The 27,586-nt window shown below is 41.0% G+C and overlaps 3 protein-coding genes and 1 long non-coding RNA gene across 11 annotated transcripts; 2 read left to right on the top strand and 2 right to left on the bottom strand.

Moving 5' to 3' along the window:
• Positions 1 to 13: 13 nt before the first annotated feature.
• LOC110060539 (uncharacterized) lies at positions 14 to 4,362 on the bottom strand. Its single transcript, XM_020767327.2, has one exon. The coding sequence runs from the start codon at positions 3,841 to 3,843 to the stop codon at positions 481 to 483; it is 3,363 nt and encodes a 1,120-aa protein (XP_020622986.2). The 5' UTR covers positions 3,844 to 4,362; the 3' UTR covers positions 14 to 480.
• An 816-nt stretch (positions 4,363 to 5,178) lies between these two features.
• LOC110069367 (uncharacterized) lies at positions 5,179 to 24,127 on the top strand. 8 transcript variants are annotated; one of them, XM_089287287.1, is made up of 9 exons: positions 5,179 to 5,257; positions 16,776 to 17,062; positions 17,747 to 17,968; positions 18,156 to 18,341; positions 20,039 to 20,189; positions 20,479 to 20,687; positions 21,350 to 21,593; positions 22,095 to 22,381; positions 22,799 to 24,127. In XM_089287287.1, the coding sequence occupies exons 2-9, from the start codon at positions 16,778 to 16,780 to the stop codon at positions 22,931 to 22,933; spliced, it is 1,719 nt and encodes a 572-aa protein (XP_089143413.1). In that variant the 5' UTR covers positions 5,179 to 5,257; positions 16,776 to 16,777; the 3' UTR covers positions 22,934 to 24,127. The 8 variants fall into 8 exon arrangements, with proteins under 8 accessions (XP_089143413.1, XP_089143417.1, XP_089143415.1 ...); XM_089287291.1 differs by having other exon boundaries at positions 5,205 to 5,257; positions 16,773 to 17,062; XM_089287289.1 differs by lacking the exon at positions 5,179 to 5,257 and adding an exon at positions 14,956 to 15,099 and having other exon boundaries at positions 16,773 to 17,062.
• On the top strand, positions 5,191 to 14,495 carry LOC110069397 (uncharacterized). The gene is made up of 9 exons (XM_089287283.1): positions 5,191 to 5,257; positions 7,715 to 8,036; positions 8,461 to 8,673; positions 9,594 to 9,782; positions 10,074 to 10,224; positions 10,851 to 11,059; positions 11,628 to 11,859; positions 12,278 to 12,567; positions 14,206 to 14,495. Exons 2-9 carry the CDS (start codon positions 7,725 to 7,727, stop codon positions 14,347 to 14,349), a joined length of 1,740 nt encoding a protein of 579 aa, XP_089143409.1. The 5' UTR covers positions 5,191 to 5,257; positions 7,715 to 7,724; the 3' UTR covers positions 14,350 to 14,495.
• On the bottom strand, positions 22,806 to 27,538 carry LOC149113663 (uncharacterized). The gene is made up of 2 exons (XR_016206535.1): positions 27,426 to 27,538; positions 22,806 to 24,740 (listed from the first exon to the last, which is right to left on the bottom strand). It is a non-coding gene; the product is annotated as an uncharacterized LOC149113663 (long non-coding RNA).
• Positions 27,539 to 27,586: the final 48 nt, after the last annotated feature.

The following is a 27,586-nucleotide window of genomic DNA, read 5'->3' as shown; positions in this document are numbered from 1 at the left end:
GCAGACAATCTAATTGGGCTACGCCAATCGTATAATTTATTCCAGGATTCAAGATTATTCGATCTAAAGAGGTAATACAAAATTCCATTGAGAAACCAAACAGACGATCGGAATATAAACGCAAACCTAAGTTACATTGTTTTAAGCCTGAGTTACAGTACTAAACTTACTTCTTTGACGATGTCCAATCAGATTGTTTTGCGGTTTGTCCAGGTCAGGCAACAGATAAACAGATTTGAAAACAGCAGAAAACGGGTCAGCGAAACAGGTCAGCAACGAAGGCGTTCACAGTGAAAATATCTGCGACAATAAACTAACTATCCAAGCTCAAAGGTCAATTGACCGTATCGGTTACGCGGCTAAATGTCAATCAAAAGATATTTAGGAAATCAAACGTCAATCAAATGCTAATTGTTCATATATTAACGGAACATTCTCCGCCCCGATAAGGGCGTAGTCCTTATCTTATCAGCTGTTCGTTCAGTCGTCACCTTCTACAGGGTGAATGACTGCAATCTTTGTAACTGGACGGCTGTACTCTCCTGTGGCTGTTCTGACTTTAACATTACGAACTCGTCCATCTGGTCCAGGATAAACTTCGATTATTCGGCCCACTGCCCACTTGCCTCTTACTGCATTTTGCTCAGCCACTGTTACTATGTCATTAACTTGTACGTTTCGCTTCTCCACGTGCCACTTCTTTCTCGGTACTAGGACAGGAAATACGTCCCTAGTCCAACGCTTCCAGAACGAGTCGATAATTTTTTGCACGAACTCCACTCGTCTGCGTGGGTTTCTTGTGTCTTTGAACGGACCTTGTGGTACTTCTGGTGTTGCTCTTCCAAGGAGCATGTCGTTCGGACACAGGTAGGCTCCGTCATCTGGATCAGTGGGAATGCGACCGATGGGGCGTTGATTCACTAAGTTTGCAACTTCTAAAAGACAGGTGTACAGCTCAAAAGGCGTTAGAAGCTGCTCGCCAATTGCTATCTTAAGTGATTTTTTACAGCTCTTTACAAGGGCTTCATGTACTGTGTCTACGGAATCGCAGATGTCATCCATGTACACGTTGTTTGTGAGGACTTCAGCTACTTCTGGGTAGTCTACCTTGTTCTCTCGAGCTGTTTTCCTCAGGGCTATTTGCGCCATAGCGGGTGCAGGCTTGTCCCCAAATGTGAGAACAGTTTTGAGGTAGATGTCAGGATCTCTGTCCGTTTCCATGTTTCTCCATAGAAAGCGATGCACATGTTGATCCCTCTCGGGAATTAGGATCCTATGATACATCTTGGAGATGTCTCCCATAACTGCGACTTTCTTCTCTCTGAATCGTAAGACAACTCCAAATATGCCGTTTAAAAGATCGGGACCTTTCTTCCAGTAATCATTCAGAGTATGTCCTTGAAATACAGAAGATGAATTGAAAACAATTCGAACTGGAGTGCTCTTCTTGTCTGGCCTCAGCACGGCGTGATGAGGAATGTAGTGAACAGGTCCTTGATACGCGTTTTGTTCTTCCTTGGACAGCTTTCGCGCAAACTTCATGCTTTCCATTTCTTCCATCTGTTTGCAGTAGGCTTCGACTTGTTCAGGATTTCTTTTCAGGCGTCGTTCTGTTGACTCTAGGCGTTTCATTGCCAAATCTTTGTTGTCTGGGAGCAGGGTGGGGTCCTTTCTCCAGGGGTATGGAATCATCCATTGACTTCCAACTTTGATACATGTTTCCTCTATTAGCTTAGCTTCTTCTCTTTCTGTTTCAGACAGTTTGTCTGCATCGCAGACACAGGGTTTCACGGCCACACCCATAGTCTCTGTTGTCCAGAAGTCAGTTAAGTCTATTGGTGAGGCGTACTTGACGTGTAATATGCTGGTTATGTCACAGATCTGCTCTGGTTTTCCTCCAAAAACTACCCATCCAAGTGGCGACTTGCGAGCTAGTAGATGGTCCACTTGTCTCGTTTCACCAGCATGCATATGTGCGTGATCAATACCGATTAGCAGGTCCACATGTCCCTTGCCGCGGCGAAATCTCGTGTTAGGCAGGCCAAGAAGCTCCGGTAAGTGCGAAGTTTTCACTGTTGGGATTTCATCACTGATGCTCTGAATGCCGATTGCTTTAACGGTAAAACGCTTGCCGGTGTCTATGCAGGTTAGCTGAATTTTGTATTCTTTGGTTTTCATTGACTCTTCCTCCCCGCCAACTTTAGTAATTGTTATGGAAACATCCTTTCCCTTCAAGCCGAGAGTTTCTGCGGTATCCTGACGAATAAGGCTTACTTGAGCGCCAGAGTCAAGAAGAACATTTCCACATTTAAATAGGCCGTTAGCGCTGCCGATGTTTGCGGAGAGTACAGGGAGAATAGCTTCTTTCGTATTGACTGATGTAGCGACGCTAATCTTGACAGTATTGCTCTTATGAAGCAGCTGATGGTGATGTTGTGGACACCGCATTCCATTCTCCAACTTTGCGCACTGTTGTTTACGCCTGCAGTTATCTACAGTGTGTCCCCTTCCGGCCCTCTTCAAACAGCTGAAGCACAGGTGATTTGCCTTTGCAGTTGCGATACGGTCATCAATGCTGAGAGCTGTAAACTTCGGGCATTGATCGGGCCAGTGGGATGAAGTTTTGCACAGCCAACATTTGTGCCAGACAGGTTTGCCGTCATTAGATGTGTAGTGATTCACGTGGCGTCTTCCAGATGAGCCCACTCTGATAGGAGCTGTGGCACGCATTCGTGACTTCATTTCCACGTTCATCCAGTTCATCAACGCTTCCAGGGTAGCAGGCTTCTTTTCTCTCTCCAGATCTCTCGCCCAGACCTTTCTGTCGTCAGAGCACATCTTTTGTTCGATAATGGAAAGCATATGGCTGTTGTCCATATCACTAGGGAGACCAACTTCTTTCAGGGTATTATAACATCTCTTGACTAGATGTACCAGGTCGCAAAATCGCGCATCTTCCCCTTCCTGCAAGGCTTTAAATTGGACAATATCCTGGGTCACAGTGTCTGACACAAATCTCGGGTCGCCATAGATCGAGTCCAGATATTCCCAGGCGGCGTCATAATCACTTCCGATACCTTTGATCAGTTCTAGCGGCTTATCTCTCAGGCATGTACGCAGGAGCGTTATTGCATCTCTCTTTGTGTATTTTGCTTCTATTGCGTGTTTGAAGTCAGAGCGGAAAATTGCATAATCTCTTACATTCCCAGCGAAAACAGGTAGTTTTGGTTTTTCGAGCTTAAACGTGCACGCGCCAGCTTGACCTTTATCACTAGTGGTTTCTTTGTTTATTGCGGGATTTTGCTTGTCATCGGCCTTTTGAACACTGTTAATTTCTTTATCTGAAGTGCCTTCAACTTTTCCGGCGTTAATTTCTGGGGGTGTTTGGCTAATTGGTTGAATATTTGTCATTCCAGGGGTGTGGCTAGGCGTTGGAGGCTGCATATTTGGAATTCCTTCATTACCCGGTACTTCATCGGTTAAAGCGCTCTCCTTTCCTTTACTTAAATCACCATTCTCAGCTAAATCTTTCGAACCACACTGCTCAACACTTTCAATGAACATTTTCGCGTCTACTTCTAGCCTCATGAAAATTTCTTGGCATTCAGAGAGCCATTTTTCTTCAGTTTCATACGCTTCATCATCTTCGATGTGCTTGGCATAATCCTCATGCTTAGCCACTAAGTTCTCATACGCTCCCTGAAGCTTAATTATGGCTTGTCTTACCTCATTCGGAGGCCTTTTGTACTCAACTGCATGTACCAACGCTTTTCCAACTCGTGTAAAGTTCGATTTGGCAGTACGTCGGTCGGTCTTGGCTTGTTTTACCGCCGCTTCATCCATGACCGAGTGCGTTTCTGTGGATCAGCGCAGGGGTTTTCTTCATCCAGCCAAGAAATCGAATGAAATGGTTCCGTAAAAAACCAAGCAGACAATCTAATTGGGCTACGCCAATCGTATAATTTATTCCAGGATTCAAGATTATTCGATCTAAAGAGGTAATACAAAATTCCATTGAGAAACCAAACAGACGATCGGAATATAAACGCAAACCTAAGTTACATTGTTTTAAGCCTGAGTTACAGTACTAAACTTACTTCTTTGACGATGTCCAATCAGATTGTTTTGCGGTTTGTCCAGGTCAGGCAACAGATAAACAGATTTGAAAACAGCAGAAAACGGGTCAGCGAAACAGGTCAGCAACGAAGGCGTTCACAGTGAAAATATCTGCGACAATAAACTAACTATCCAAGCTCAAAGGTCAATTGACCGTATCGGTTACGCGGCTAAATGTCAATCAAAAGATATTTAGGAAATCAAACGTCAATCAAATGCTAATTGTTCATATATTAACGGAACAAAAACAAAGAGAGAGAAAATTTATTGTGTGACTGTTTTTACTGTCAAATTGAAGTTAGTGTTTTTTCTTGTCGCCCGAAGAGGAAACCCAGTTGTTGTATCGAGCTCAGGTTGCGACAGCAGTATAGCCAGAGTGCTTACAGCCTTGAGCGGAGTGTGGTTTGACGACAGATGTGTTCAGCTGTAGAATATCTTTAGTTAAAGGCAATTTTAATGCCGATTGATTTGTAACTCTGGTTTCCAACTGGAGTCGAGTGGATTGGATCGGGAGGCGAGAAACATGTTATTGCACAACCAATGCAAGTGGACAAAGAGAAAGGGCCCTGGGAACGACATTCTTCTCGTGAACCCAGCTAAATAACAATGTGCGGCTCCAAGCAAGACGCAAAAAATAAATGTCCTAATTAGTAACAAAAGCCACTTGTCCCTACCTCGAACCAGTCTTCTTATTTAACGGCCACGGTTACGCTTCCTCTTAAAATCTTCACTTGGCAACTTCCGGTTTCTAATAACATTTCCATTGTACTACCGTCTATAGTTTTTCTTCGTTTCTTCAGGAAATGAAACTCATGAAACTGAAACTCATGAAAATGAAAAACCGTCGGTCACAATTACGGAGAGCCATCCCTCCCCCTGTTAGGTAAGCATTTGTTTTGTTTACTGGCTCACGTTTTTCCGAGAAAGACTCGAGCCAAAAGGTCATTTTCTACGAAACGATATCCTGCAGTTACTAAGCAGTTAGCTTAGAAGCGGAAAGAGCGTCCTTGTATCCGCAAATTTGTCAAAAATAACGAAACAAGGGTATCAGCGTCACTTAAAACCAGAGCCAAGAGGAAGAGCAAATTTTGAAAGGTTTACAAGACTCCGGGGGTTCGCCTCGTTGGAACGTTAAATTAAGGTACGAGGAATCGCGAAAACCTATTTGCTTTTCGTTTGCAATACAGCTGCCATCTTCATAGCAACTATTGTGCGCTATGAGCGAGTCTGTGGAAGTATTACATAGAGTTAGATTTAGAGTATAATATGACTCATTTAAAATGAAGTCAAATACATGCAGGTCTGGGCTCGCTTGATTGCCTGATAAGTTAAAATTAGACTCGTCACGGAATTAGGAACATCACGCAAGATGTCTCACCACTGAACGTAGCGTAATGACCAGAAAGTATCGGCCGCGATTGAAGGAGACTAGATGGCAGCCGGGGAAAAATAGGCAATGAAATTCTCTAAAAGGACAAATATAGACCGTTAATATGTAGTTTATACAGACTGAGAGACTATTGTAGCAAATTTACGGACTTATAAATTCAAGTCGAAGAGTAGTTCGTATATGAATAATTAATACACGTTATGAGCTTTTCAGAGATTATTTCGCACAACTACTCTTGGCTTTGCTCCTCTCATTTTGCTGCCTAGCCGCCCGCGTATTTCAATGCCACCGCGTGCAAACGAACGCGCCAGCCACGCGAACTGTACGAACACATTGCGCTTTGAATCAAAAAGATGAAATGTGCCAGGAACAATATAAAATCAATCTGATAAACATTCATGATACTCATGAATGATTACGAATCAAAGAAGTTGTGCCAGCTCGCCAGATCAGTTTCCTGAGAAAACGAATCCGGGAGCCACCGAAAACAGTCACAATTTGCGTTTACTGACCATTCCTCTTGGCTCAGGCTTACACTTTCCTACTTTTTATTAGTATATTGTTAGGCGACTTTTACATTTCTATTCAATCTTGTTCCCCGAGGGAGTGAAGGGGAGGTGGGCAATTTTCTGGGGAATGATTTTTTTCTTTCTCACCTTTAGGTTGTGCATGAATTTTTTTGGCGGGCAATAGTTTGTGCATGAATGTTTTTAACATCAAAAACAGGACCTGGAGAGTAGAAAGCACTTGCTCGATTTTTCATGGCTCCCCTTAGCTTGCACGACTTTTGTTTCAGCAGTTTTTGTTGTGCGTGCAGGTATTCTTTTTTGGAATTGCCCAACAACCCACCACTCCGCCGCCGCCCCCGACCCCCTCCGCTCAAAAAAGTAAATCCGTCCCTTTACTAGAGTTTTACGGTGTGATGGAGGAAATGGACCAATCAAAACCGGTGACAGCTCTGGGATGACAAGAGCAAATTGTTTCGAGCATCCTCTACCCGTTATCATTCCAAAGTTAACTGAAAATTGCCCTTCGTTTTGGGCGAAGCCTACAAACACTTCTTTCATTGCAAGCTCAATGAAGAGGGAGAGATCGTACTATCCGCCGGTCCTCTTGATCATAAAATTAGTGTGGTTGAAACTGAAGTAGAACGTTTTAACATTTTTCTAAACATTTCTGTATCACCCAAATGAAAATATACCTCATTGTGCACGCAGAATGTTAATTCAGGCATGGCCTGTGAATATTGACTTTGAAATTGCCAAAACGTAGAACTGTTTAAGAGTTTGTATGAAATGGTTGCGTAGGAGTTCGTATAGATTTAAAATGCGATCAAAAAAAACTCTCCCTGATTTTCCTTTGAAAAGCTTCAATAACGTTTAAAATCTGACCTACAATCCATTTTCAAAGGTTCTATCGTTTTTGTGTGCCACTTGAGCGATTTTTGTTTAACGGTCTGACGCGTACTTAACAAATAAAGAAGCCTCGACTGTGCTCTGCTCTATTGTAAAGCATGCAGGAAGTTGTAGAGCACGAAAAAAGTGTAGGGGAAATACGAGCCAGTAATACCGTTTTGTGAATTAATTTTTGTTGTGGTTTTTTTTTTATGTTTATTGTTTGTTTGTTTGTTTTGTTGTCAAATTCCCGACCTTTCTGTCCCAGTCCTCGATGTCAGTTCCACGCAGGTAGGGTCCCATCAATCCTGGAACTATAATAGGTGCATTAAACAAAGACCAATTGGCGTTTAAGGCTGGGTTTTACGGGCGACGCAAGCACAAGCGCAAGCAATAGGGATGGCCAAGTGAAACGAAATTCGACGCAGACATGAGCACAAACAAAATCATCCGAACCTTCCAAGCTGCTTAGGCGCGAGGTAATCTGGATCCAGTGTTTTCATTGGCCGAACTTAACCACGTGTGGTAGACATCCTTGTGCCTGCGTTATCCCTGGGCGGTATTTCGTTTTTACGTGTTGTAGTGTAAACGCGAGCATAAGCGCAAACACAAGCAAAAGGAAAAATTTTGATCCTTGTGCTTGTTCTTGCCCGTGTGCTTATGCCTGCGTCAAAGCCGTTTTCACGGTCGGTGAAATAAGAATTATTGTGTTAGCGCTTGTGCTTGCGCTTGTGCTTGCGTCGCTAGTGAAAACCAGGCTTTCTTTCACGACTCCGCTTGGCTAGGAGGTTTAATACTTTCCTTGTTTTCTTAGATTGTTTGTCATGTCACGTGATTCACAGGCAAGGAAAGATTCCAGGACCCAAACAAACACTGACAATCCAAGAAGTGGAAGAACACAAGGCGAACCAAGCTTTAGCTTGAATGATAAAGCTGCACATAATGACCAAGAAGAAGTGATACAAATCTCCGTGGACAAAGTAGGACATGTTATAGGGAAAAAGGGGTGGAGAAAAAAAGATATAGTGGAGCGAAGTGGAGTTCAAGCGCTGGTCATCAAAGACGACCAAGTTCGCTTAACAGGAACAGAGGAACAGCGCACCAAAGCTAAAATGATCATTAACGAGATCATACGTGTACGTCTTTGCAAAATGTCCTTTTATCTGAACTTAAACCATTCATTCTTTCCACCCTCTTCCTTCCTTCAGTTCTGCCTACCTGCCTGTCTGCCAGTCAAATTGGCTGCCTTTCTGTTTGTCTGTTTATCTAGCTGTCTGTCTGTCTGTCTGTCTGTCTGTCTGTCTGTCTGTCTGGCTGGCTGGCTGGCTGGCTGGCTGGCTGGCTGGCTGGCTGGCTGGCTGTCGGCCTCTCTGTCTGCCTGCCAGTACCTGTTTAATCCTGAGCCTATCTATTTGTATATGCCTGTATGCCTGCCTCATGTAAGGCCGACTAGCTGCCTGTCTGCCTTCCCTCTTTCCTTCTGCCATCCATTCCTTGTTTTGCCCTTCCTTTTCCATATGTTCCGGATTGTTAGTTTATGTTCTCTTATTCAATACCCAGGGAGAAGACAGTCCTGATGAAGGTTCTTGGAAAAAACTGGACTTTATACCCGAGAAATATATGGGTACAGTTATTGGAAGAAACAGCGAAAATTTAAACAAAATAGGACAAAAAACTGGGGCAACTTTGAAGGTCTGGGGACGGAATGGCCTCTATATCAAGGGATCTCCTGAGAACCAAAAGAGAGCTATTCGGGAAATAAAGGAGCAAGTGGTAAGTGTTGCTATGAAGGTGATCCGTACAGCAGGTTTACAGTGAGGTCCTTCACTCGATCTGTTCTAGATTTTGTAATGTGAACCAGAGGAGAATACATCAAAAGCGTATTAAGCGAACGTTACAATAAGTGGTACTCGTGGCAAATGCTAAAGATTACCCTGCCTCGTCTGTCGAAGCAAGATATCTTGATTCAAAATAAAATAGTTTTTAAAAAACTGAGGCACTTTGCCACCAATGTATCTAAGGACTAGATTATGTATACATGCTTCTTGCGCCTATCTTCTACTGCCTCGTCACTGCTATGATGTCTTACAATCAATCGCACAACCCTCCTGTGCAGCTTTTCTATGAGATCAGAATTCAATTACCCGCAGAAGTTTCATAACCGTTTGATACAGGTCATACTGTATTGGTAATCCTTCGGATGCCAGTGCAGCTCAACTGTACTTACTCATTTCTACCCATCCTCCCTTAAAGTCGCATTGTTCGAAACTGATTAACGCTAGTCCAGGATTAAAAGTTCACCAAACTATTAATTTTCTTGTTTAAAAGTGTTTTTCACCACAAGTTTATGTTTTGTGTAGTCTGAGATTATTCAGATTCAAAACTGAAGGACAAACAATATAAACAGAAAACCTCAACGAAAAGTTACAAAACTGAAATCAAAATGCTCGCCAACCGTGGGTTAGCTTAATCGGGCTTTGAACAGCCCGGCCGAGATTTTTGCCAGGTTTCCCTAGAAACTAAACGAACGAAGACTGAACTTCAGATTGAATTAGAATTTCTCCAAATTAAATCCTCACTGTTGCAGGTCAAATGAGAATTCAATCAATCAATCAGATTATTTTAGAACCAGTCCAATCTACAGTTCTATTGATTATTGTCACTTTTGTAATTGTAATTTTCTTTTACTCAAGAACATTTTGATAAGACGCTCACAGTCTGGTCAACAACATCAAGTGCGGCGTGTTCACGTGGATACAACCCATTTGGACTTGATCCGCAAGTTTGAACTGTCCGTCGTACAACCTCCAAACGATTACAGCCCTGAGGAAACTAAATACTATCAACTGAAACAACTAAAGCATTCCCCACAAGATATGGAGGTAATTTTAGTCCAAAGTTAATACACTAATTCTGAGGGAAGCGACCGCCTTCTTAGTCTTTGAGGTTTGTGGACGTAAAACGCAGACTGCAAACTGCAGACCAAGGGTCAAATGCAGACCGAGGGTCAAATGTAGACTGCAGACTCTAGACCTTTTAATTGAATCGTGTCACCGTTTCCATAGACTACCATCATTGAGAGCTAACGGAGCTAACAGGTTAGTATGCAGGCTGCAGTCTGCGTTTTACATCGACCGGTTTGTATACTAACATCTGACTTGCACACTTTACAGGATGAACAGGATGGCTTCACTGACTTAAACATATTGAGAGATGAACTCCTCATGGTGTTAAAGAACATTCACAAAGAAAAGGAAGAGGAGACCTTAAAAGTAGTTATTTGGTGTCACCTCGGCCATGCCTACATAAAGGAAATAAGCGAAGGTGAGAAAAAGATGCAAAAGTTTCACTCAGCAGGTTTTATTCTTTGAGTTGGAATTTCACTGAAGTGATGCAATGACGAACATGGAGCTTAAACAAACCACGACGACGACGGCAGCGAGATCGTCATCAAACAAAAGGTTTTATTAAATGAGCAAAGCAATGGCTGTGCACGTGCGTTATAAATCTCTGCACATTTCTTTGCCGTCCTCTGCAAGACAACAACATGAAATGACCAAGTTTTGCGCGGTCTGAGGAACACGAAAGACGACGGCTAATTTTAAAAAGCAGGGTTATGAAACTCTTACATGACAAAACTAGTCGCCGGGTTACGTAAATAATCTCATATTTTTTTCCCGCGGTTAATGAACAGAGTAACGTTGAGTATGAGAAACTAGAGTTGTCCGTGAGTTGACCCCGGGGAGTTCACCCATGCAAAATGTATCCGCAAAACATGGAGGTAAAAGTCTTCAGTCAAGTTTTCCTGTACTATTCATTTGGTATATATACAAACGTGATAGAGAAGAATCCGAAAATTATTTTTGACCAAACTAACTTTGGATTTTTCGTTGGCTTGTAGCCATATCGAATGTTCACCTGGATAGTAATATTTTCTTCTATTGATTCAGACGACGAAAAAGAGGACTATTTCACCCTTGCTGAAATCAAAGAAAAACTCGAGGAAAAAGCAAGCTGGAGGACCTCAATCTTCGAAGGTGGCTTAGACGATATAGAAATTGAGCGAATTGAAGAGCATCTGGAATCCCATGCAGTTAAGGAAGACATCAGATATGACTTTACCTTCCTTACTCCCTCTTGTAGAGATGTTCGTGTTAAGGTAAAATTTTGGTAGTTTTTCTTCAAATTTCCATGATTATTAGTTAAGACGAAGAAGTCTTTTTCTGTCAAAAGGCAAATCCTCGTTTGTAACTTAACCCTTGGGACAGGTCGGGTCTTCCTCAGAACACACATGTTGCCCATATTGTTTTAACTCTCTTCATTAGATTATTAGGAGTGGATGATCCTTGGTTAACAATTTCAGACTTAATTAAAAAGACCAGTGGCAAAACTGTTGTCATAGCAACGGCACCACGGGTGTCATTGTGTTTTTTTTTTTTTTTGTGATGTACATTTCTGGTGCCAAGTTTAAAGAACACCACTCTAATATATGTAGAGATATTCTTGATTCAGTATTTTACTGTTTTAGTGATACAAAAAAAAAGGATATCTCTAAAACGAGAGAAGATAATCCAAACAGAAAAACGCCATTCTTCTTTACTTTGAAACCCTTTCAAATAAGCAGCAAGTATTCTTTAACTCATAGGCACTTAAATAATGAGTAGGCACGAACGTTTTGTGTCTACTTTGTTGTGTAGAGCTAATAGAGCTTTTTTTTTCCTTTCTAGGCATGGCTTACTGAGGGAGCTGCAAAAGGAGAAGACGAGACAACCTCCATGGCGTTCTCTCGCACTGCACCAGTTCGTGTTAAGAACATCTTGACACGCGCGTTGCCTGATGGGCAGGGTGATTCATCAAACGCGCCATGTTTTTACTTGTGCTCTCAGTATCAGCGCAAAATGAAAGTAGACATTTTGATGGTTTCCAAGACATTTGACTACCGTTTGTTAATAAGGACATGTAAGAAAGAACTCTAAAATTTTTTACTTTTACCTGTTTACTTTTCACTATTTTATAAACCACAAACTGAAACCTATAACGACTCACTTCTTGTTGCAGGCTCAAAAACATCTATGGCTAATTGACCAAGCGTGAGGTCAAGATGGTTGGATATTAGCCAAGTTCATTTTTGCGTATTTATGGACCGAGATGGAATAGAAATGAGCTAGTAGAGAAACTATTTGTTTTTGCGGGGCAAAGCGCGTAATCCCGATAACGCCATCTCCCCCCCCCCCCCCCCCCATCTTGCTCGGGAAGCCAATCACAGTGCAGGATTTGGTTCACCTTGCCCACCCATGAAATTGCGATTTACATGAGTTGGACAACTTAAATAAGTGGGGCCAACACCGTAATCTCCATTCTGCACTGTTTATTCTAGGCAGAAGTTTTGTCGCAAAAACACCAGCAGCCGAAGAAGAAGACAAAATTCTAACGAAGTACCTGATGGGAATGAAGGTTGAAGATGGTCAGCTGGTGTTGCCACCAGTCTCCGAGCGTCCAGACGGGTTTGACCTGTCTTACCAGCGCCGCAGTCTGAGGAAAACTTACCAGTATGAAATAGATGGAGAACATGGAGAAGAGTTTAGCTTGATTGTTTGTAAAGATCAAGCAAACACCGTGGATCCCGTCGAGACTGAAGTGAGGGACGTTCATGCAGTAGCCCCAAAGGTTAGTATTGCTAATTTTAAATTCTCAATGACATGATCCTGTATTTGATTTGATGTAAATGTTTAAAGGAACAATGTGAAGCTGAAAAGAAATCTGGCGCCCTAAACTTCGCGAATTTGCAAAGAGATTTTGTGTTTGCAAAATTTCAGAGTGCTTGAGCCAAACTTGAAAACCTTCGGTTATGAACATAGTTAGATATTTTTCAGTCTTTTTCATTGCCCTGGAGGGGTGGGGGTGCTCTCCTATGAGAGTGTCGCTCCAAATAACTTTTTGGTCTAAAATTAGGCGTATAAGGTTTTACCTTTCCTTGGAGCAACTAGACCGTGAATTCTTGCGTGACTTTTACGGTGTAGAGCTTTTTTCCTGCTGTGAACGGTTGGCTATTTCTCGTGATTCTGCTATTCTCTCGTTATTTTCATTGTCTGATTTCCCATAAATTTTATGATCAGGATGCCTCGTGGAGTCGAGAGCCTAGAATCGATCCAAGATCATAGTCTCTTGTGAAGATCCGTTCCTCCTTTGCGTGCAAGCAGCAATTATTTCCCACAATTAATTATTACTAGTTTGAAACAATTCCATTTTCTCGTGCAAGGAGATGAGAACGAGCGTATCTTCGTGACTGTAGGGACAGTTTTGGCATAACAACTCGTTTGCTTCGCAAGTTTATTTTCATCACCAGCGGTCGCCACTTTAACGGAGAGAGAGTGACGTAATCACGCCGTTTTGTTCCAAGCACTAGCGTTCTGTTCCCTTGAGGAGAATGTAACGAGCCACTGAATACCAGAGGGCATGGCATGTCAAGAGACTAATAGTTGCGTGACCGTGACATGTTGTGTTACCCGAGTTACCAATTGACATGTAATACGAGATTTTGTATTTTGAGCCTATTGTTTTGTTCTGTCGTATTATCGAGATCGTGTTGTAAGTAAATATTCGCATACCGTCATCGCGAGGAAAATAAACGAGCAAGTTGGAACCGTTCAGTTACTTTATTGTTTGTTTCGGTATTTTACGATTGGTACCGTCAACCGATTACAACATGGCATGCAGACCAGAACGTGCACTGTACCCATAAAGTTTAGATGTATGAAACGGCTTCCTAAATTAAAACTCGCCGATTAATATGAAGCATTTCAATACGCAAAGGAACGATCAAATTTTTTTTTTTTTGCTTCAAGTTGTTCGTCACACGAAAAATGAACTCCCAGGGCGTAGATAGGATTTTCACTTAATATTAGATTTTATGTTATCTTTTCGATATCGTAATTCTCAGCTCCTAACCTCAGCAACTCTGATTTAGATTGGTTTATTCGTAAGTGATGTTTGTAAGTAAGTAAAATAACATTTTGTACACAGTGATAGATACAAATTAGTGATGTGGTTTATTTTAACTAGATTTAAGTACTGGGTTGTTAGTAGCACGTGTTGCAATGTAAGTAACGTACTGTAAATGTGATGTAATACGTGCGGTGCAATTAAAATTAAACAAAAAAAATACGCAAAGGAAACGTTGTGAATGGTTCCCAATCGCACTGCTCGAACAATTCCATCTCGATCACTCATGCACTCTCTCCCTCACTCGCTCAAAGTAAGAAACTAATTAAATTTTATTTTGTTTTGCTCTCTTTTGCCGCATAGACTGACATACATCTTCACTGTGAGGAATGGGACCAGGTGCTTGCTGAAGGAAATGACTGGGAACCAGAACAGATAGTCGACAAACTACCTTCTTTTTTACAATTTCTAAGAGAAGTTCAGATAAGTGTAACTGGTGGCCAGTGACGGAATGGTTTGACTTCAGAGTCACCTTGGAAAAAGTAAAGGATTCTGGTTGTTGTCGTCAAATGACGTCATCATGCAAATCACCTGCTGAGCCACTTGCTTTGTAAACTTCAATAAAACACAGGAAAGCAAAGAGAGATAGAAAATTTATTGTGTGACTGTTTTTACTGTCAAATTGAAGTTAGTGTTTTTTCTTGTCGCCCGAAGAGGAAACCCAGTTGTTGTATCGAGCTCAGGTTGCGACAGCAGTACCGCCAGTGCTTACAGCCTTGAGCGGAGTGTGGTTTGACGACAGATGTGTTCAGCTGTAGAATATCTTTAGTTAAAGGCAATTTTAATGCCGATTGATTTGTAACTCTGGTTTCCAACTGGAGTCGAGTGGATTGGATCGGGAGGCGAGAAACATGTTATTGCACAACCAATGCAAGTGGACAAAGAGAAAGGGCCCTGGGAACGACATTCTTCTCGTGAACCCAGCTAAATAACAATGTGCGGCTCCAAGCAAGACGCAAAAAATAAATGTCCTAATTAGTAACAAAAGCCACTTTGTCCCTACCTCGAACCAGTCTTCTTATTTAACGGCCACGGTTACGCTTCCTCTTAAAATCTTCACTTGCCAACTTCCGGTTTCTAATAACATTTCCATTGTACTACCGTCTATAGTTTTTCTTCGTTTCTTCAGGAAATGAAACTCATGAAAATGAAAAACCGTCGCTGACAATTACGGAGAGCCATCCCTCCCCCTATTAGGTAAGCATTTGTTTTGTTTACTGGCTCACGTTTTTCCGAGAAAGACTCGAGCCAAAAGGTCGTTTTCGACGAAACGATATCCTGCAGTTACTAAGCAGTTAGTTTAGAAGCGGAAACAGCGTCCTTGTATCCGCAAATTTGTCAAAAATAACGAAACAAGGGTATCAGCATCACTTAAAAACCAGAGCCAAGAGGAAGAGCAAATTTTGAAAGGATTACAAGACTCCGGGGGTTCGCCTCGTTGGAACGTCAAATTAAGGTACGAGGAATCGCGAAAACCTATTTGCTTTTCGTTTGCAATACAGCTGCCATCTTCATAACAACTATTGTGTGCTATGAGCGAGTCTGTGGAAGTATTACATAGAGTTAGATTTAGAGTATAATATGACTCATTTAAAATGAAGTCAAATACATGCAGGTCTGGGCTCGCTTGATTGCCTGATAAGTTAAAATTAGACTCGTCACGGAATTAGGAACATCACGCAAGATGTCTCACCACTGAACGGTTGTGTAATGACCAGAAAGTATCGGCTGCGATCGAAGGAGACTAGATGGCAGCCGGGGAAAAATAGGTAATTCTCTAAAAGGACAAATATAGACCGTTAATATGTAGTTTATACAGACTGAGAGACAATTGTAGCAAATTTACGGACTTATAAATTCAAGTCGAAGAGTAGAGTTCGTATATGAATAATTACTACACGTTATGAGCTTTTCAGAGATTGTTTCGCACAATTACTCTTGGCTTTGCCCCTCTCATTTTGCGGTCTAGCCGCCCGCGTATTTTGCCACCGCGTGCAAACGAAAGCGCCAGCCACGCGTACTGTGCGCTCGAACAAATTGCGCTTTGAATCAGAAAGATGAAATGAGTCAGGAAGAATATAACATCAATCTGATAAACATGCATGATACTCATGAATGATTACGAAACAAAGAAGTTGTGGCAGTTTGCCAGATCAGTTTCCTGAGAAAACGAATCCGGGAGCCACCGAAAACAGTCACAATTTGAGTTAACTGACCATTCCTCTTGGCTAAGGCTTATACTTTCCTACTTTTTATTAGTATCTTGTTAGGCGACTTTTACATTTCTAATCAATCTTGCCCCCTGAGGGAGTGAAGGGGAGGTGGGCAATTTTCTAGGGCATGAGTTTTTTTTCTCACCTTTAGGTTGTGCATGATTTTTTTTGGTGGGCAATAGTTTGTGCATTAATTTTTTTAACATCAAAGGCAGGACCTGGAGAGTAGAAAGCACTTGCTCGATTTTTCATGGCTCTCCTTAGCTTGCACGACTTTTGTTTCAGCAGTTTTTGCCATGCATGCAGGTATTCTTTTTTGGAAATTGCCCAACAACCCATCGCCCTGCCCTTCCCCCCCTCCCCCTCTCCGCTCAAAAAAAGTAAATCCGGCCCTTTGCTAGAGTTTTACGGTGTGATGGAGGAAATGGACCAATCAAAACCGGTGAAAGCTACGTGACGTCCAGAGCAAATTGTTTCGAGCATTCTCTACACGTTATCATCCCATAGTTAACTGAAAACTGTCCTTCGTTTTGGGCGAAGCGTACAAACACTTCTTTCATTGCAAGCTCAATGAAGAGGGACAGATCGTACTATGCGCCGGTCCTCTTGATCATAAAATTAGTCAAATTAGTCATAAAAACTGTTTATTCTATTTAGTAGCAATGTCGCGTGATTCAAAGCATGGCAAAGATGACCCACAAAGACGAAGAAACGATGGTGAACCAAGCTGGTATGATAAAGCTGTTAATACAGAGTATCAAGAAGAGGTGATGCCAATCCCCAAGGGCAAGGCAGGGATTATAATAGGAAAAAAGGGTTGGAGAATAAAAGATATAAAGGAACAAACTGGAGTTAAAGAGGTAAACATCAGCGATGACCAAGTCCACATAAGAGGAACAGAAGAACAATGCTCAAACGCAAAAAAGATCATCAACATGATTTTAGAGGTGCTTTTCAAAAGTCCTTTCTTTGTTCTAATCTTATGCATGTTCCTGTCACTGACCTAACCAAACTACTCACCACCTTCTTCTGTAGTTGTTCCTCCCTCCCTCCTTCCCTTCCTTCCTTCATTTGTTCCTCCCTTCCTTCCTTCCTTCCTTCCTTCCTTCCTTCCTTCCTTCCTTCCTTCCTTCCTTCCTTTCTTCCTTCCTTCCTTTCTTCCTTCCTTCCTTCCTTCCTTCCTTCCGTCCTTCTTTCCTTCCTTCCTTCCTTTCTTCCTTCCTTCCTTCCTTTCTTCCTTCCTTCCTTCCGTCCTTCTTTCCTTCCTTCCTTCCCTCCCTCCCTCCCTCCCTCCTTCCTTCCTTCCTTCCTTCCTTCCTTCCGTCCTTCTTTCCTTCCTTTCTTCCTTACTTCCTTCTTTCCTCCCTCCCTCCCTTCCTTCCTTCTTTCCTTCCTTCCTTCCTTCCCCCTTCCTCCTCCCCTTCATCCTCCCCTTCATTGCCTTTCTCGTTCACGCCTCCTCCTTATCTCCCTCCCTGCCTGATTCCTTTCCTCGTTTATTCCTTCCTTCCTTTCTCCCTCCCTCCCTCCCTCCTTTCGTCCTTCCTCACTTCCTTCCTATCTCCCTCCCCTTGATTCCGTCTTTTCCGAGCTTCATTCATGTTCCTGCTTTTTTGTTGATATTTGGTTAGGGAGAAGACAGCCCTGATCAAGGCTTATGGAAAAAGTTGGACTTCATACCCGAGATATATATGGGTGCAGTTATTGGAAGAAACCGCGAGCATTTGAACGACATAGAACAAAAAACCAGGGCAACATTGAAAGTCCACAGAAAAGGTTCTAATAGCTCGCTCTATGTCAAGGGCTCTATTGAGAGTCAAAAGAGAGCTATTCGGGAAATAAATGAAACCGTGGTAAGACCTCAGCATCGTGACTGTTTTGAGAGAATATTTCTAATAATCACCAAATCTGGTAAAACTATATTCCCTCATTAAAACAATATTCCTGAATTTTTCTGTGAATTAAATATGAATTGATTAGAACGTTTTTTAAGTGGTCCGCACTAAGCCTCCAGACACTTGCAATCATTTTTTTTCTCAGTACGTCAATTCGATGAGACACTCACAGTCAGATAAACGCACAGTGCGGCTTGTTCACGTGGACACGACCCAGTTGGACCTGGAACGCGAATTTAAGCTGTCCATCGTACAACCTCCTGATAACAGCGACTCTGGCGAAACGATCTATGAAGTGAAACCATCAGGGCAGCCTTCACAAGATATGCAGGTAAAGAGCAATTTCAGTTTTAAATGGACAAAAACCTTGTACCAGAAGAACTTTAAGTATATCACAGTCCTTTTTGCATTTTCTAAAAGCTTAAGATATAAATAAATAATACTAAATAACAATAAAAGTATTTGTATAGTGCCAAATCCATTAATTGTCCAGGACGCTTTACATTAAAAATTATTAAAAAGCTAAAAGTAAGGGGAAAAAAGAAAAACAAATAATAGTTCGGAATAATCTTCGCAAAAATTCTAAGATATTTAAACATATTTATCATCTAAAAATTAAAAGAACTGAAAAGCTTGTAGCTCAAGTGGGATCGAGTTCCATAGTCTTGGTGCCGCCATAGCAAACTTTCTCTCGCCAGATGCCTGTAGTCTCGCTTCCGGGGTCTCCAAAAGGTGTTGAGAAAACCATCTTAGAGTTCGTTGAGAATTAATATTATAGAACATGCAGTTGCCTGAAATAACGCCAAAAATATTTCCCATTGGAACGCGAGAAAATAAATCTCAAATTTCAGAGAAATTGTGCAATCACAGGTAAAATTCATCATCAGTTTCATTTCACCAGTGCTTTCAAGTGTTTCATATGAACTTCAAAATTTTTTTCGACATTTGGTGTTCTTAGAAATGATTTATTGTGAGAAGATATTTAAAACAGTCGCAAAGAACTTCAATACAATGTAAATAACCTCGGTATAATGTTTTTGTCCGCTTGTTACTCGAACTTGTGGTGGATTAGCATGAAGCGACTAGGAGTATTTCTACTCCGCCTGGATGGGATGCTAGTTCATCGCAGGGTTACCCCCAGCAGTAAATTCGCTGGTATCGCCATTTACACCAAGGTGGAAAAAGTGTCTTGCGCATGCCCAGAAATGCAAAATACAACACAACGACTAACCATTTGACTGGCATTCTCGTCCCTAGTATTTCTCGTCTTGAAATATCGTTTAACGTTTCGCCGACCACGTGACCAAAAGAAACGGAGGCTCTAGGGACGAGAATGTTTGACTAGCTACTGCAATTTCTGTCATTTCTTAAAGCAGACCTTATTTCTATGTACATGATGACGGCACTAAAATTCAAACTACAAAACTATTGATCTTCCTGAGATTTTACTTTAATGATGTATAAGGGCAGCTGAAGACTAATATTCATAAAAATTTTCGCTCCGAATGGGTTCTTGGTTTTGTGATACACTACGCTTGAATTTCTATGCTTTTGTGTGAAGCGGCATTTACATGACGGTCTAGAGAGCAGTCATGATGGTTAAAAAAGTGACTTATTTCAGGGAATCTGGCTATCTGAACAGTTCATGCCTTAGAAAAAGTATTATTTTAATGTTTTAGATTTCCTCGAGGGATAAATTTACGCTTTTGTAGCAAAACTCAGTGACAGATGTTTCTGTTGGTTTCCGGCCGCCATTTTGGTGCCCATACGGATGGGCACCAGCATGAAGTCTCCATACAAATCTCTATAAATTTGGGTAAAACATTTCTCCGCATATCTTGCATAAGAAAAATTGCTGTGACCAGAATCTTGGCGAGAGTCTTTGCATATTTACCTTCTTTCATTTCCCAGATTCTGGAATTTATCTATTGAACGGTTTTGATTTTTATTTTGATGTATTTTGAATGGCATGACACTGAAAACCAGCAATCCATACGCGTGCTCACTATCAAAATATTAACTGAACAGAATGGGCAGGATGACTTCACTGGCATGGAAAAATTGAGAGATAAACTCCTCATGGTGTTACAAAACATTCAAAAAGAAAAGGAAGAAGAGAAGGTCATAGTAGACATATGGTGTCACTTCGGCCACGCCTACATAACTAAGGTCGAGGAAGGTGAGTGATTGTTTCTGCCTATTGTAGTCCTAAAAGACAGCGGTTTGTCTCCATTTCGATGGACATACAAGTTGTAGGATTATCTGTAGAGTGAAACGAACACAGCGATAATAGTATCCGTTTGCAATGTTTGCCTTTGCTCTACGAAAACAATTCAATTTTGACTTTTACGCTGGCTATAAACCTCCTTCTCGGTCGTACTCAGTGCGCGTGGTGTTATGGGAGAGCTTTCTACGTATAACTAAAGAGGTAGTCCAGATGAAATATTTCCTTTTTCATTCTGTTTCAGCTGACCTGGAAGAGGAATATTTTACTCTCAAGGAAATCAAAGAAAAAGTTGAGGACCAAAAGCTCGGTTGGAAGTCAAAATTTAAAGGAGGATTAGAAAAAATAGAAGTTGAACACATTGAAGAGAGTCTGGAATCCCGTGCAGCTAAAGAGGAAGTAAGATACGACTTTACCTTCTACACTCCTACTTGTCGATATGTTCGTGTCAAGGTAAGCTCTTTTTATTTCATCTTATTTGTTAACTGAGGAGGAATAATTTTTCAGAATGTGTAAGGGTGAATTGAGCTATTACATAAAAACATTTGTACCCAGCTGTTGAGGCCCAGGGGTCGGACCTGCACCATTTACAAGGTTCTTTTCGTAAATTTGTCCAAACGGAACAAAAGGTAAACAACACAAACAATTCTCCCAGCCTTAAGAACAAAAGAGGTGCAGATTAACAAGAACGAATTAAAATAGGGGTTTTAAATTTAAAGGTGCAGATCAACTGGAGACCCAAGTTAAAACATAGGGGAAAGGAATCCTCCGGGTGTATTGGACAACCCTTGAGAAGCAGGGGGAGGGATGGGGGCTCCGTTAATGCTATAGGCCAACGTGTTACTGGAAACTGATTCAAAGTACTTGGACAGCAAGTGTGAACACAGCCTATATGGACCCAGATCTGCACCCAGAAATTGACTTTCTACAATAACATAAACATTAACTGGGTGAACAAATTGCAAGTTGGGGGACAAAGCAGCTTAGTGTTTGGTCAAGAACAAACATATGGTGCTCCCGCTTTACTCATGTAGGAAAGAAACCTGGATCTGAGGTTATCACCATGGTAACAACGTTATTTTGTGTTTTTGAATAGTTCTCCTCTCTTTTAACAGGTATGGCTTACCGAGAAAGATGGTGGCGAACAAGAAGGGGACGGAGCAACTTCAATGGCGTTCTCTCGCAGTGCACCCTTCAGTGTTATGAGTGTCATGGCTCGCGCCCAAACGTTGCCGGATGAGCAGGGTGATTCATCGCACAAGCCATGTTTTTACATGTGTTCTCAAACACAGCAGAGACTGAAGGCAGACATCTTAATGCTTACCAAGGAATGTGATTACCGACTGTTCGTAAAAACATGTAAGAAATTAACAGATTTTGTTGTTTGCTTTGTAATTAGTCTATGTCGTTTCGTTTCTGTGTCACGGAATGCGCTATCACCGACGAAACTTAAATGACAAACATAATTCTACTTCCAGTAGCAATACGTGGGTAAATCATGTTCAACAGCTCCTGTAATAAAATTTCCAGGCATAATATCCTGGTTTAACATTGTAACGTTTAAGACTGTGACTGAAAAAGTAAACACTACACTTTCAATCATGGATGCGGGTCTACTGAAGTCGTGATTTCTTGGTAAACGAGGCAGACGACTCATATATGAGGCCAAACATTTAAAGCACGTTTCCACTTTTACTGACTCGTCCCCGGCCGTCTTCTCTATCTCTTTTTAATATTAACGCCTTCTCTTCGTGCCGTGCTGGTCTGAATCGTCCCCATCTCTCTCGCGTTTCTCTCGTAAATAGACAAATAAGATGCAACTGGAGACGAGTCGGAGTTAAACTCTTGTTCTTTACTCAGGCCCAGTGATTGGCCTCGTTCCCACGACGCCTCAAGCCGAAGAGGAAGACAAAATTTTAGAAAGTTATCTCATGGGAATGAAGATCGAGGAAGGTCAATTAATGCTGCCACCAGTTTCCGAGCGACCAGACGGGTTTGACCTGTTTTATCAGCGGCGAAGTCGAAGAAGGATTTACGAGTATGAAATGGCTGACGAAAAGTTTACCTTGCTTATTTCCAAATATCAAGAGAAAACCGTGGATGCCGCCGAAACTGAAGCGAGCGGTTTTGACGAAATAGATACAGAGGTATTGTTTTAATTCCCAAAATTTACTCTGCAACTTGCATCTTCTTATAAATGTAGAAAACGTTTCCGCATTTTGTGGAGCTTGTTTGCGAGATTTCTAAGAACTCTAGGTAGCCTGCGTATGTACGCTTGATTTGAACAAAACCTAAACACAAGGAGCTCACCGCTCGCTCACTCAGTCGGTCTGGTCACTTGGCTAGAGTCAGTTGGTCAATTGGTCAGTCAGTGAGTCAGCCAGTCGGTCCGTCCGTCCGTCAGATAGGGAGTCAGCCAGTGAGCCAGCTAACCAATCAGTCAGTCAGGCAGTCAGTCAGCCAGCCAGCCAGTCAGTCCAGTCAATTAGTCAGTTAATTAGTCTGTGAGGCACGTCCGTCAAATAGGTGTTAATCTTTTTGTATTGTCTTGTTTGCCTGTCCAGACGGATATTCATCTTCACTGTAAAGAATGGGACCGAATGCTTGAGGAAGAAAACTGGGAACCAGAGCAGATTGTAGCCAAGTTACCTACTTTCTTACAGTTCATGCGATCAGTTCAGAGTAGTGTGGCACCATAAATTGCTGCCTATGACAGGGTATTGCAAGTGCAGACTGAACATTTTAAAATCAGAGTGGTTTTTCAATCACTATAGTAAATCAAATGTCTAGTGTAAATAGCCGTGCGAACACTGGAGACTATGTAGGTAATATATCAAACACGAAAGACCGTGTTTGACCACATTTCCAAACACCGAGACGAGAGTTGAAAATACGACGCGCAGTGAAGTATTTTTGATGAACTTGGAACTTTATGAAATGAGCCAAAAAGCTGTTTCAAAAAAAGTAGTTTAATTGACAAAATTGAAGGTCTCAAGATATTCAGAAACAGATGCGAAGAAACCCGGTCTGACTTTCAACATGGCTGCCGTGTTTACTAGCTAGCAGTGAGATGTGACCTCATAAAATCTTCCTTCTCTTTATGAGAATGTTGCCTTCTGAAAACTATTACTTTAACTATTAGTTACTTAGCCAATGAACGTTTGATGGTTTGGAAGTTGACTCGAGAAAAATATGACAGTTGTCTTTTATAATTTCTTATATATCTAATCAAGACTTCAGAGAGGGTTACTGTCTTCAATAAAGTTGCTTAAAGTTTTTGTGAATTTCGAAACTCTGGACCTCTCTAACTGATATTCAGCAACCCTCATTATTGACTAAGATAAAGAGTTTGCTAACAGATGGCACTTCATGGAGTTAATAAATTATTAAGAAATAATGAACAGGCTCCTCAGTTGAGTTAATAGGGAATAAATTGGTGGGCAGATATTCAGGCCAGCAAGAATTGGCTTCCTCTGTTCTCTTCACCCCAGTAGAGAGCCTGTTCACAGTTTATGAAATTAAACTCTCACTTTGACTCACACAGGATGATGTGAGAAACGTTTCTTAAAACGAGAAAGAATAATTATGTATTACTATCCCTGTAACTTTTTGCTAATTTAAATCTAAAGCAGTTTTTCATAATATGACAAATTATAACAATACTTTCTTTATAATGAGGAAAAACGTTTAATAACAAATGTACTGGAACATTTACTAGTTAAAAACAATATTTAGAAAACAGCCCTAAGAAAATATGCACACTGACTGGTTAAAAATTGTCTTTCTATAACTTGATAGAAACACAGAACTAGCACGAGCTGTTGACGCAACAATGGCGTGAGCAAAGAGAATTTACAATTTGATGATTAAAGTAAACAAGTTGTTTCCCTTTTTTTGTTGTTGCAGTGTTTTCTCAAATAAATAGAAACATGTTCTCCTTGTTTCTATCGAGCTATAGAAACATTCGTGAAAGTTTGGGAGAACTCGAAAAAGCTTTGAAAACACTCGCCTACAGCTTGTGTTCCCAAAGCAGTTCTTGTTCTCCCAAACTTCCACTCGTGTTTCTATAACTCAATAGAAACATGGTACATGTTTTCTATGTCTTAAATAATTATATTTTTTTAAAAGGGTTTCTCTGCCCTAGAGCTTGCACAATTGAGATTAAATTCCTAAATTACCCTGTATATATATCTAAATGTTTTTTTTTTAACCACAACAATTTTTCTTGATAACTCTGTTCTTATGAATGATAAAAGAACTACATTGTGTGTAAATGAAAACACAGGAAAAACATCCATTACACTTCAATAAATGAGTTGTAATAGACGCTTTTGATGATCAACAGCCTGGTCAACAAATAATGCTTTCCTTATGAAAGGCGAGTAATGCTTTCTAATTTTCTTTCTTTGGTGCTTTGATGGAGTTGACCCGGTTGGGAGATAATGAAAGTGTAACTGGCCTGGTTAGCACTCAAATTGGTGGAATAATCCACGTCGGCTGTTACTCCTAGGAAAATAAACAGGTACTCATTTTGAGTTCCATACAGCATGCGAAAGTGTTAATTGCACTCCTATTCTGCTTACAAATTTATGAAAAGCACTACAAACAACATTTCCTTCCTTTTCATGTCTCACACAATAGCATCTTGCAAGCATATGACATGTGAAATCTGTGCAATTCCCAATTTGTCTCATTTTCGAATCCTCCAAAAAGTTAAAATTCATTGGTCACTAAGGGTCACTTTGGTATGAATTTGTGCATGGACGTTTCTAGAACAACAAGAAGATCTGTTAGATCTTATAACCGCGCTTTTAAAATTTAACTGTTTTCTTAGTACTACAGTCGCAACGCAGTCCATATTCCAAAGCAATCTTTGATGATTCATTGATTACTGTAGACATCACATCACTTGATCAACACACACTCTATTATTGCACCATCAGTCGTAGCCGTTGTGACATCTCCGATGACGCAATAGTCTTAATCTGGAACTTTCTTCGGGATATGTATGGGCATGAAGATACGAACACTATTACAAACCGCTTTCTTTCTTTAAAGTCACAATTAAATTTAATTGTTTTTTTCCCTTGAGTTAAGGGTTAGCAAAGAAGTCACACAAGTCACATAATTCAAGAATTGCGTTATCTACGGCTATCTTTAGTACGGTGGTTATTTCCCTATTAATGATGTAATCTTTGCACGTTCTGACACGTTCTTTGCTTGGCTTGCAAATATTTAATTTTCCTTCCGATCTATGAACTTGCTGCGATGAAACAGTCAAAGGATTTACTTCATTTGCCTAAAACCACAAGAAATACTCGCAAAATTACAAATAAATTAATGACCGTCGCTTCTGCCGAAATAAACTTGCAAAGTAAACACGATCTTATTTGTCACGTAGCGAAAGTGAAAGCTGCAACGTCAGCGCATTCCATGGCTGACGTAATACCTTTTTTCACCGTATTTATTATTCCCTTTAAATCCAACGCTTTGATAAAACGAAAAGAAAATATATTTTACCCACAAAAAAGAAAACAATATCCGTAAAATTGTCCGTGTATTTATGTTTTAACAGCTTCTGGCGGAAAAACATCACACGTTCCGTGACTCAAAGTTTGGCCGAGCGGAGGTCTGCGTCTGGTCACCGACAAAAAAAAATAAAATAAACCACGGGTAAACCTAGAACCGCGCTCGGCCCATGGCCGCGCGGTTAAAAAATGTTTATCATAGATTGGAATAGACCATTTTACAGTTGTCTGCTCAGTGACCTGGCCTTTGGATGGCAGCGAGGCTGGAGTTGAGCTTGTTTTGATACAGACCTCACTGCTACTGTCATGTAAATGCACCTAGTTAGCATCAGAACAACTTGTTTTACTCGACAAAAGCAGTATGGTCTGTATCAAAACGAGGTCAACTCCAGCCTCACTGCCATCCAAAGGCCAGGTCACTGAGCAGACAACTGTAAAATGGTCTATTATTATCACTTTGTCAGGCATTGTGACGCATTTTGTGGGCTAAAATGTATTTTAGCCTGCTGAAATAAACCAATGAAAACTGAGAATCAAACAATCATATGATGTAAGCAGCCAATCAAAATCCAAAAGCCATTACAATGTTCGCCCCGCTATTCTTGCAGCGAAGCGTAGGTGAAAGAAATCACGGCACTATTTTCAATGAACAAAGCTTGCCATCCTACAAAATGGATAGCTCAGCCTCACAGATACGTGCTTGTTCAGACATTCTTAGTCGTCCGTTTCTTTCAAGAGAAGTTTCAGATGTCAATATTGGCTGTAGTAGCTCCATGGCCGGTGGCAAAGTGCATGTAAGTTTTGTAGCTTCAAGCCAAACACACTCAGTTCAACCAACTAAGCTTAATTGTACAATTAATTTCAACACTTTCAAACAAGCTTTATCAAACTTTCCTTTCATGTCTTTCATAAATTTTGAAAACTCAAATTGCAGATTTTGTAATTTCTAGCCAGCTTTGCTTCACGTATTGTGTATTTTCATTGAGCGAAAATAAAAGCCATTCAACTTGTAAATGCTCGTGTGATTGTTCAGACTGTTTTGGTGTCATTTTTTTCAGTTTATATTTTCTCAATGCCCTCCAAAGTGATCATAATAATAATACAGTTTATGTTCTTGGGTATAAATATGTTTTGGGCCCTTCTCAGCTCATTTTAGCCCTTTCCTAAAAGCTCGGGCTAAAATGAGTCCAAGTCGGGCCCAAAACATATTTATGCCCGCGAACATAAACTCTATTGTTTTATTACTCCAGCAGAATCCACCATAGGGAAATAGATGGCGGCTGTACATTTTACCACAATACCTTGCGAACCTTAGACAGCCTATAAGGCACAAAGAAAGCCCAATTTTTGTAATATTTGTTCCTGTACTAAGGACATTGTGTAGCCTAGGTTTGAAGTTTTTAAAACTCTTCTGTACGTTTTTATGAACGTTGTTAAGGTTTTCGTGCGCTAAGAACTATGGGCAAATGTACCAGTCGCCATCTTTTTTCCTACGGAGGATTGTGACTACGGATGAATTTATGCACCTAATCAAAGCTGTACAAAAGATCTGAAACACCGATTTTAAAACATCATAAAATAGATATATTGAAAGATTAATTCCCACAAGATAACCTGCCGATAAAAGACGACACAATAAAGATGTAATATCAAGTTTACTTACCTCAAATAAGCGCTTCATCTCAAAGAAAATCGAGCTCGAAAAACTCCGAAATTCGCCGCATGTTCTCACTTGTAAAATCGAAAAAGGCAAAGAAGTCTGGGAAGACCTTCAAAGCTCTCGTGAGTAGACTGGTAACGAGGTGCAAAACACGGAAGTACGGT

Source organism: Orbicella faveolata, unplaced genomic scaffold (assembly GCF_042242905.1).
Source record: "Orbicella faveolata isolate gen_17 unplaced genomic scaffold, um_ofav_v1 contig_14, whole genome shotgun sequence".
Lineage (NCBI taxonomy): Eukaryota > Metazoa > Cnidaria > Anthozoa > Scleractinia > Merulinidae > Orbicella > Orbicella faveolata.
Note: the sequence above shows the minus strand (reverse complement) of the source record. Positions and strands in the feature narration are given on the sequence as shown.